We start from the raw sequence: 10,617 nt of genomic DNA, 5'->3' as shown, positions 1-10,617 counted from the left end.
CATAGTTTTAAGAAGTTCTTGGAGGTCTGGGAGATGCTTAGCTCTGGATTCAGAGAGAGAACCTGCTCAAAAAATACAGTAAAGGACCAGAGAACCCTTCGTTCTGGCTACTGGCAGATGATCCAGGTTCAATTCCCATGCAGCTATCTGCAACTCAAGCTCCAAGGGATCCAGCAACCTCTTCTGTCCTCCATGGGCACCTGACATGCATGTGGTATACACAAATACATACAAGAAAAACACAGTATTAAAATGATGCGGAGACCATTGAAGGAAGACACCGGATATCAATCACTGGCCTCCACATATACACATAGACACACACCCTCTGACTAGGATTTTTACTGGCACAGTATTTCTTTTAGTCCTTTTGTTATGAACTTATTGTTTCACAAAGTGGGGGATGATAATGATGAAGGTGACAAGAGTTCCTTACCCTTGAGGGAGAGTCTAAGAGTTATAGAAAAAATGTGAATGATCCAAGCAGCAAGCACACGAAAATCTAGGCAAGGGAAGACTGGAAGAAGGGAACAGGACATGCAGCGGGGGCTGGGGGTGAGTGGTTGGTGAGGTGTTCTTTGTGGCATGGGGTACTCAAGGGATGGAGTCCTTGGTCATCTCAACTGAGCACCAATTTAGGAACAGTGTGGGAGTGCAGCTCAAACTCTCTGGGCTTGTCTCCAGCCTCCTTGCTGCTGAGCAAATGCAGCACACACTGGCGGGAGCGCCACATGCTTACGGACAATACGCTTGAGCCATGTGTGGCTTTTTGTTTTTATATTATTTTGGCAGGTTGAAAAGTTTGAGCAGTCTGATGCCATGAGAGAGAAGGTCTGGAGCCTTATGAATGGCAGAGGATGATAGGTGGAAGGAATCACAGGCTCAGGCAGGTCTCAGTACCTCAGAGAGGACCAGAAGTTTGTCAGGACCTATCTGTCACACTGCAGGGCCTCTGAGAGATGTTCTGCTTCCTGCTGGGTAGCTCTGTCGCTCATTTTACAACTTATTTTTGTCAGAGGAATAAAAGACAAGGCGACTCCAAATGCCACAGTGTTTGTTTTATTTAAAACCTGAGGTTAAAAAAACATTTCCAAATGGCATAGCACACACTATTAAAGAAGTCTACTTAGGGATACCAAAGTCTCATCCCTTTGTGCAGATGAAGTGCTGGTGTGTGATGTGCTTCTGTGTAACTCTTTGGCAGGTAAGAATGAAATGGGTTCCTTGACCCATTACCTTATAAGGCCACATGAAGTGAGGATTAATGAATTAAAGTGCACTCTAACTGTCAAGCCTTCCCGTGGAGGCTCAGTGTCACTGCAGTCACCAAAAAAACATTGAGATTAAATACACTTCAAAAGGCTCTAAAAATGCCCCTTGATCAGAGGTCTCTGGAAATTTAAAAAGTGCTTGAGAGGGAAAAGGAAATTATGAATTAACTTTCCTATTTCCTTAGAAGAAATGAGATGAGACGAAGAAATTGTCTAAGATTCTACCAAGTAGTGTTGGTTTTTGTTAATGTGAGCAGCACTCTATTGTCTTTGTATTGCACTCCCTGGTTCTGAGGAGTCAGAGATGTCTCCTCTCTGCCTCCTTCTCCAAAACCTGTGAGCCAAGAATGTTTGTTCTCAGTTTAAAGAATTCTCACAGGTCGAACCACCAAGTCTGAGTTTAAAAACAAAAACGCTATGATGCTATGAACATCAAACCATATCTACAAGAGTTCCTTCTTTTTGGGCGAGGAGTGGCTTGATTACCGGGGGTGGGGGTGGGGGTGGGTGGGGGGGGTGGAGAGGTGGGGAGGGGACAACTGAAATTGTTCAGAAACAACATCTTTATTTATATATGGCTCTTCATTTCTACTTCCAAAACGATATGGAGATTTTCAGTTCCAGATTCCTGTTTGAGAATTCCTTTGCCTGCTCTTGGTCTAGGACTAGCTAGAATCCTGGGTACTTCTATCAGCAATACTCTCAAAGTCCATTCAGACACAGAGGGCCACTGTATCTCAGACACATGCCCCCTGTGTCTGGGTGGCTAGTTTATTTCTTGGGTGAAGTCTAGCAGTGCTTCAGTGGTACTGGCGGACAGGCAGCTGGCAACACTACTGCCATGACTGTTATGAAGAGGCTGAGCCATTAGAGGAGAGGCTGCCCTTAGGAAAAGAATCACCCAGATCTCAAGGATGTTTCCTTATGATCTTTAGTGTAATTAAGTCCAGCTGGGCCACCATCTTCCTTAGTGATTCTTCAGTTGTCAGTTGCAGTTTTCAAAAATGTACTCCAATGACTGAACCCCAGTAAAACTGGGAACTACTTAAAATAATAAAGCTATGTATGAAAGGCACACTTACACAGGGCCAAATGATCTCTAGTAACCCAGTGCTCAGCAAATTGGAGTATGTATGGTATAAAGCCCATTTAGCACAAAAATATACTATTAAAAACAGAGTTGTACATGCCTAGTGTAGTAATATGCTGTCAGCACTGGAGCCTCTCATCCAAGGTCTGAGCTTCACAAGAACCACATGGGCTTCCTGATGAGTGACAGAGTTCAGGATGAACTAAAAATGTAAGGTCTCAGGCCTCTCCTAGACCACCAACACAATAGCAACTTAGTGAATGATGGCTCTTGATGAAGACGGTGGCAGTGACACCAGCAGAAGGCCATGAGTTTGACCAGTGTCTCCAATATGCCCCGGAAAAGTCAAGCAATAAAAATGAGATCCTATTTGGTGCTGGATGCTGTTGGCCTAGCAAACAAGCTGGCTTCAGCATTCCATTTGCAAGAGGGTAGAAGGGTTCAAAGGTAAGATGACTTGGCCTTCAGCAATCTTAGGCTACAAACAGACTTACAAGGACCCAGGGTAGTCTTCAAAGGCTCAGCTGAACATGCTAGCCTCACACTGAACAAAGTTGCCATCAAGGGTAAATTCTTGGTGGTAGGAGTAAAAAAAGGGCTATAGAGATCAGGAAGCTATCTAAACTATCTATTTGCCTGTCCTAGAAAAAGAAACAGTAAACTGCCTGCAGTGTCAGATGTGAACTGACAGCAGGAAGTAGGCAAACAGGGAGGGAGTGACTGGGAGATGGAGGGCAAATACAAGTTATGTCCTTTTCTTCCATGATGTCACTTCTTAAGTTACCAAATACTTTTTATAGAAAGGTTTCAGGTATTGAAAGTAGTTCTCACACCAGTTTTGCTCAGTAGTAAACAACTGTCTGCAGTTGAGGCAAAGACTCTAGTTTATAATCAAAGAAGGGCTATAGGCTGACACATGAGCTTTGCTGCCACTGTAGAGAACTTAGCCTGTATTTGCACTCCTGCTGTCCATATGCAAAGCTGAAGCCTTCATGTAGTAGCTGCTTTTTCCTAGACCCCTGGTTGAGTGTGTGTGTGTGTGTATGTGTGTGTGTGTGTGTGTTTATTTAGATCTGCTGAGTGGCCTTGCTGAGCAAAGCCCCTGAGAAGACAAAGGCTCAGGAGAACAGCACAACTCAGGCCTCCCCAAAGTTGCTGAGTAGAAGAAGCAGCCCCCACTTATGGGGAAATTAGGGGATGGGGCATCTCTGACATGATGGCCCTGTAGTGTTTTTTTCCTGGAACTACCCAAGGCTTCACAAAGTGGCCAGGGCAGTTGAGATAATCCTGGCCGTTGAGAGTAGATACACTATCAAGACTACTTCTGGCCTGAAAAATACCACACAGTAGATTGTTACCAAGTGTGATCCCAGGTGAGGCTAATGGTGTCCCTTTGGGTGAAAAGGTTGAGTCTTGTACCTTGTTCTTAGGAGCTCTGGGACCTGAGAGTAATGGCTGCATGGAGCCAAGCACATTGCGGAGCCCAAGGCCTCTGCCAAGCTGCAGAACTGCTGAGCTGGGGCACAGCTCATTTTCTTTCCTTTGCTTCTAATTTTTTAATATTTAAAATTGTGTGTATGTGTGTGTGTGTGTACATGTTTAATGAGATAGGCGAGGAGTAGTAGTAGTGTTTCCTGTGGATGATGAAGAGCTAATTAAAGTTCAGGTACTGATGCTATGGGAAATCGCTTCCATCGTAGATCACAGGCCAGTCAACAGTCAGGTGGTAAAATACTTTTTTGGAGATAAATCTGAAGAAACAAAAATGGAGAATGAAGGTGTTACTTTTAGTGCAGCTTCTTTTGGGGTCTCATGCCACTGACTGCTTGGCTGGGTGTAGGAGCCAAAGTCTCGAAGGAACCAGCCTTTGGGGACTGGACAACTCATGGGCCATGTTAGTGTTCCTTGTTTCCCTATCCCATCATCTGCCCATCTAGTCTAGTATAGTTTTCTCCCTTCACAAGGCCCAAGTACTCTCACTATGGGCTTCTTGGGGCCTGAGCGAAGAGCTGGGCTGCAAGTCTCTGGCCTCACTTGTTTAGCTGCTCTGAGGTGCCAGCGGTCAGGACTGCATGAGGAGATGAACTAGGTGTCATGCGATGTCTCAGCAGAGGCCAGAATGTACAGGATGTTTATATCAGGTCTAATCTTCATATGCCATGGGCAGAGTTCATTCTTCAGTGCATTATACCACCCAGGTTTCCCAGGAGCCTGTGGGAGGCTGCATGCTGCCCTTGTCACTTCTCTCTCTGTAGCCAAGATCAAGGCTTAGTGAGACACTGACAAATGGCAAAGTAGAGCTGCAGCAGGAAAAACAGGGCTATATGGACACAGACCCTTTCCTATACCTGCCCCTCACTGTTAAGTGACTCCATAGACGGCTTCCTGAAAAGGCTACCCATAACCCATAAAGTCCTGCACACTCAGTCAGAGAATTCTAGTATCCAGGGCAACACAGGACAAGTGGGAAGGTCACTTCTGGCCTCTTGGGTAGTAGACAACCCTGTCCACAGGCCTGAGAGTTCAAGGCCTCAGGAGTTGAGGTAGGGTATGGGAATAATTTTTGCCTAGAGTATTCTATCAAGTTACTCTGCTAAAAGCCAAATGCCTGTGAGGGAGGCAGATAGTCACAGGCAAGACAGGTCTGCTTCAAGAGACAGCCTCAGTGAAGAAGGTATCTGGAAACCAGAAGCCCTCCCTAGGGACAAATGTACTTATGTACAGGACAGATGCTGTTTATATGGGTGCTCTGTCTTGTTCCCTTGTCTAGCCACCTGCCTATCATTCCCTTTTACAGTTTTGTGCTGACCACTCCTGAGATCACACCCTTTGAGCCTGCTGCTGAGTCTCAGTACTGCCTAAAGCAACTGGGTAGCTCAAGATGGCAAAGGTTGCTCCTGTGACATACAGAATGGCCTAGAGGATTTGTTCTTTTTTTGGTCTCATTTCTTTCTTTTATATTCAGGTGCTCTTGGCTTTTCCTGGATTTCTCAAAGTCCTTCTATGACGGGCGTGGCAGTAGGATGCAACCTTAGAGAGGTGAGCACAACTAGAAGGAGGCGAGCTTAGAGCCAGGGGCTTGGCTCAGGCCTGGCACCTCCATTAGCCACGTGACCTAGAGCATCACTATTCTACCGTCCAGTCCTTAGCTCTCTAGATGAGGAGGAAGCTGTATGGCAGCAGTGAGTGGCTGTTGTATGATAAGACCCTATAAGTGTTGGTCTACTACTGGAAATGAATGAAAAATGTCCCTTATAGGCTCACATATTTGAACACTTGGTGCCTGGCTGGTGGTGATGTTTGGGCAGGCTGTGAAGCTTTTAGGAGGTCAAGCTTTGCTGAAAGAAGTATATCACTGGGGGTGAGTTTTGAGAATTTATAGGCCTGCCCTGTTTCCAGTTTGCTCTCTTTATTTTCTGAATTTGAATAAAGACAAGATCTGTCCGCTTCCTGCCCTGGCTGCCTCTTGCTGTTAGGGACTCTGCCTTTGAATCTAAAATTCCTTCTTTTAGCTGCCTTCAATTGTGGTGTTTTATCACAGCAACAGAAAAGTAACTGACAGACTTGCTTTATAAAATACACCATGAGCAGTGAACAGAGCAGAGGGGTCTAAATTACAGAATCACTAACAAAAAACTTTGATAACTAAGTCTTGATTCTGAGTATCTTTCTCAATGCTAAGAGAATAGAGGCAATGATACATAGACAGGTGGACACAGGATAGACAGGTGGACGCATGAGATGCCATGACTGACTGAAGTACCCACCTGGAAAAGGTGTTGTCAAAGATGAGTAAGTAGATGCCAGGGGTTCGGACCTTCAGCTGGCCCCGGATGCTCTCCTTGTGGGAATTGCATCGGGTGGTAGGAATGAGGACCTGGTAGGGAGAGCAACGAGAAGGGGGTCACAGACGCTGAGGACGTGTGAGTCCTCTAGGCAGGCTGGGACTCTGAGTGACGTCATAGATATCCAGAGCTGGGACTAGAACTTGGCCCTGGCAAGGGTGGTGTCACCTATTCCATTCACTGCAGAGGGATGGTGGGTATGAGTTTCTTCTAGAGTTATGAGCCAGTCACCAACATCCCTGACTCTGTTGGTGTCAAGTTGCTCCACCACCTGAAGAAACAGAACTTTCATGCTTCAGGAAGCCAGGGCTAATTCTAAATGTTCATTTGACCAGATGCCTCGATTAGGCCTTAGTGGTGTTCTTTGTACTCATAGGACACTGAGTCCTTCTGGCAATATTGACATCCAGGCTCTCTATAAAGCTCCTGCATTCATTTTCCTCTGGGGAAAGGCAGTCATGGTTCTACCCAAGGCCTCTCACATGGTATCACCATGGGCCCTTCTCTTGTCTGGTCCTGGCTAGACTGTGCAATTTTTATCTTTCCAAGCCTGATTCTTAGCCTCCTGTTTATTCACAAATTTTTTCCCTAGAGGGCAAATCTGCACATGCAGTGTGTGGAATAGGGCTAATTCTTGGATGGTCAACTTTATCCCCATTGGGACAAGGTCTTCTACCTGTGCTAAAGCAGAGGCCTAATCTTAGAACTGAAGTTATATAGGCTAGCAAAGTGGATCAGTAGGTAAAGAAGCTTGTCTTACAAGCCCGACTTGGAAACTATGTACAAAGGTGAAAGAAGGGGAACTGATTCTATAAAGTTATTCTCTGGTCTCCATGTACATTCCATGAATGTATCCTCTCTTCCCCAATACTAAAGAAAGAAAATAAAACTGAAGATGTGACAGGAAGAGATAGCAGTATTCTAATTTGATAGCCCATCAAGTGCTCTCTCTCTCTCTCTCTCTCTCTCTCTCTCTCTCTCTCTCTCTCTCTCTCTCTCTCTCTCTCTCAGCTCCCTTGAGCTCCTAACATAGCAAATGATGTCAGAAGTGACTACTTTTATCCAACCCCCTTAATTTGCAATGAGACAGTTATAGTGTGGCCTTACTATAGGCACAGGGGCTTCCCCTTTCCTGGTCAGTATTCCCTTCTAGGTGTATCTATAATGCTTACCTACCCATATTGTGATTTCTAACTGAAATCACAGGTGTTGATTTTTTTCAGGTCTCTCTCTGTTTATACTTAGAATGCTTCAAGAACAGATTTGGGTGTTAGCCTGTATCTCACTCTGTCCTCTGTTCCCAGTAGACTCTACAGAATCTAGGATATAGTAAGAGCTCAACTATTAGTTGTCCAAGGACCCAACAAGGTTCCTATATGTTGTTATGAGACCTATGTACTGCCATCTATTTTCTGCAAGGCTTAGGCTGTTCAAGGGCATGTGAGAAGTCCCCTGAATAGGCACTAAAGACGTTGACCTGGAAACAGGCTGTCTAGGCTCATGACTTTTCAGGGTACCACAGGCAGTGAAAATAGTCTCTTCTGTTGCTGACAGGTGAACTGGGCCTGGAAGGGCAGAGGAACAGCTAAGTATTCTAGACATGGGCTTACTATGCCCTCTTGTGTTCACCGTGGGAAAGGACAGTGAACAAGGCTGGCTGAACCAGGACCCTAAAATCCATCTGTCATGATGATTGATGGGTAGATAACAGGGCAAGGGAGAAGCCTGTAGCTCAGAGGCACATATAGAGCTAAGGGCCTGGCACCTGAGGTCTGCAGGACTATGACAGTAGAGAGTCACTTGCTGCTGCTTTATCTGCCTACTGCTACTAAACATAGAGAAATCAAAGTTGCCGAAAGCTGCTCTTCAGCAGTGAAGAGCCTCTTGCCTACCCATAACTGATTTCTATCCAGGTAGATCAAAAAAGCCTCTGCCAGTTGACAACATAGGACATCAACTGCCTATAACTCACTTTTTGCTCCAGCCCAATGCATCTGATAGGTTTCACCACTCTTTCTTTTCCTCAGGTTTCTAATTCAACTTGCATTTCTACTCTTATTATTCCTCTCTGCCTTACAAACATGGGATACTAAGATGCTTGGTATGGAAATACCTCTTCCTCAATCCACAGTGAACCAGCACCCCCTAAGCTCTAGTTAGCCCTTGTCCTATGCCTTGCATTCTAACAGCCCTTTTGTGCCTCTGGACTACTCAATATGGGCTGTCTACTGGAGTTGCTGAAGGTCACCTGCAGACCCTGATTTAGTAGTCTGGGCTTTGGCCTAACGATTAGGGTTTAAAGGCTCTCCATGGGTTTATAGTGTATAGCCACATGGTTAAGAAGTGCAGTTCTGCACTGCCAACATTTTTTAATCTAGAATAGTCTGGGTTTTTATCAAGCTCAACTGCCCAAGTCATAGTGGGGCTTCCTTTGCTGTTGACCTTGTAGGCAACATATAGAACATTCAATATAACTGGAGATGGAGCTCATACTTCCCAAAGCATTCCAATCCTGCTCGGGAGAGCTTTGTGAGAGGTTATCACTAAACAGAATCCTATATCTTGCATGTCTCTGAGATTTACCTACAGCTCTATCCGAAGGTCAAACGGAACACATGAGGCACAGAAGTAATCCTCAGCCATGTGAGACAACTCTCTTGAACTTGACTCTGGGTCATCTTTCCCCAAGGTAATTAAGCTTTAGGTGCTCTGCCTGCTCTGGGGAAGGTCTGCCCAGGCACCTGGAGTGTGTGCTAAGGTCCCTGGTAGGGAGCCTGGCCTACCTTGCACTGGTCGAGTGGCGTGTCTTCTGTCTCTTGAAAGACCACACTGAAGGAGATGCTCTTGGGATCAGAAGAGAAGACCCAGCTGATGGTAAGGCCCGGCTCAGCCACGGTGATGGGGATCAGGCTGTAGGTACTAGACCTCACAAACAGCTCCCTGTTGCCCTCCCCAAAGCTGGTGATCTCTTCTACAGTGAGGGGTAATTTGATCCTAAAATAAAAGTTCAAAGACAGACCTGGTTTAATGGATTATCTGAGGTAACCGGAGATTTGAAACTCTGGTAGGTTAGGCCTGGGCATTCCTGACTAACATGTTTATGACATGCTCAGTTCAGAAAAAAAGCTTTAGTTTGAGTGCTTGTCATACAGTTGGCATAGGTCCTGACACTGAATCATGGCTGTGAAAGATACACGACAGCCTTGCCCACAAGGAGCTGAGAGCTCATGGAAACTGGGGAGGGAGTGGGTGGGCACAGGGCAGCCTGATTTGCTCTGAGTCTCTTATGGGCAGGGCTTGAGTTCAATGATTTAGTGCTATTACACCTGTAAGGTTGCCCCATAGCTCAGCCACCCTCTCTATCCCTTTAGGTCCCGCCTCTTCCTTTCACCTAATTAGAAATATCTCCCACAGTCTCTCTTTGCAGATTATGTGGGAGGGGCTGTGTGGGTCATATTTTTTCAACTGTCTTAAGTTTTATTTTCCAAGTCTGTAGAATGGGAACAACCATGTTTTCCTTACATGGTCACCTGCAGCAACCCTGATGTCAGTGCTCCTGACTTCTGAGTCATCTTCTAAGATTCTTATGATATCTTCCCCCAAAAACAGGCCTCACAGTTTCTGCCCTGGCTGCTCTATGTCTTCTTTATACAACAACCAACCAACACAATCCTTTTTTCAAATGTAAATAAAGTGACTCTTCAGCTCTAAATATGATTTTTGGATTCTTGTTTCCCTCATATTAAAACCCAAGTTTTTACAATGACTAATAAGGCCCCACTGATATGAACTTCTGTTCCTTTTCTGTCTTCCTTATCCTCTGCTTCAACTTACACTGGTTCTTTTTCATACTCTTGTTAAGAAATATTAAATATGTGTCTTTTCTATCAAATACTACAAAATTTGTATTTAGGACATTGCCTTCAAGTCTTTTTATCTTCCTCATCTTAACTTATATGCAAATTTTACTTACCTTCTAATAATACTTTTGCTTTGTTTACACAAAGACTCACTACTATATTACAGAAATTTGATGGCCAGGAACAGGGACCCTTTTCTCTTTGAACAGGGACCTCTTTCTCCTTCTTCCTTTAGGTGCTGTGTAAGACTAGCCAACTGAATTAAGCCAATAGGGAAAAGACACAGTCTCTACCTGTATTATAATAAATAGCAAACACACTTCCTGTCTCTTGTGTGTTTGCTCTTTGATGCACACCCCCTTCATCAAGAATAAAGTTTGCCTTGTCCAGACACTTCATTTAGTGTGGTGGTCTCTTTCTCTTTCTTTGCATTCCAGAACTTATTTCTAACACCTTTAACTTAGTAGCAATATCTTTTTTTAAAGGCTTTGTTCTGGGTGTTCCTTCTGCCTGAAATACTATTCCCTCAGGTGGCTCTCTAGCAACTTTTT

General features: G+C 44.8%; 1 protein-coding gene across 2 annotated transcripts in view; it reads right to left on the bottom strand.

Moving 5' to 3' along the window:
* Window positions 1–1,037: 1,037 nt before the first annotated feature.
* Fyco1 (FYVE and coiled-coil domain autophagy adaptor 1) overlaps window positions 1,038–10,617 on the bottom strand; it is a 66,697-nt gene continuing 57,117 nt past the window's right edge. For both annotated transcript variants that reach the window (XM_052186856.1, XM_052186855.1), the window contains exons 16-18: window positions 8,990–9,200; window positions 6,129–6,238; window positions 1,038–4,112 (exon numbers count right to left, since the gene is read on the bottom strand). In XM_052186856.1, coding sequence (XP_052042816.1) covers window positions 4,037–4,112; window positions 6,129–6,238; window positions 8,990–9,200 — 397 coding nt within the window. In that variant the 3' untranslated portion in view covers window positions 1,038–4,036. The remainder of the gene's footprint in view (window positions 4,113–6,128; window positions 6,239–8,989; window positions 9,201–10,617) is intronic.

Source organism: Apodemus sylvaticus, chromosome 7 (genome assembly GCF_947179515.1).
Source record: "Apodemus sylvaticus chromosome 7, mApoSyl1.1, whole genome shotgun sequence".
In the NCBI taxonomy this organism is placed as follows: domain Eukaryota; kingdom Metazoa; phylum Chordata; class Mammalia; order Rodentia; family Muridae; genus Apodemus; species Apodemus sylvaticus.
This window is presented reverse-complemented; position numbering and strand designations above follow the sequence as displayed.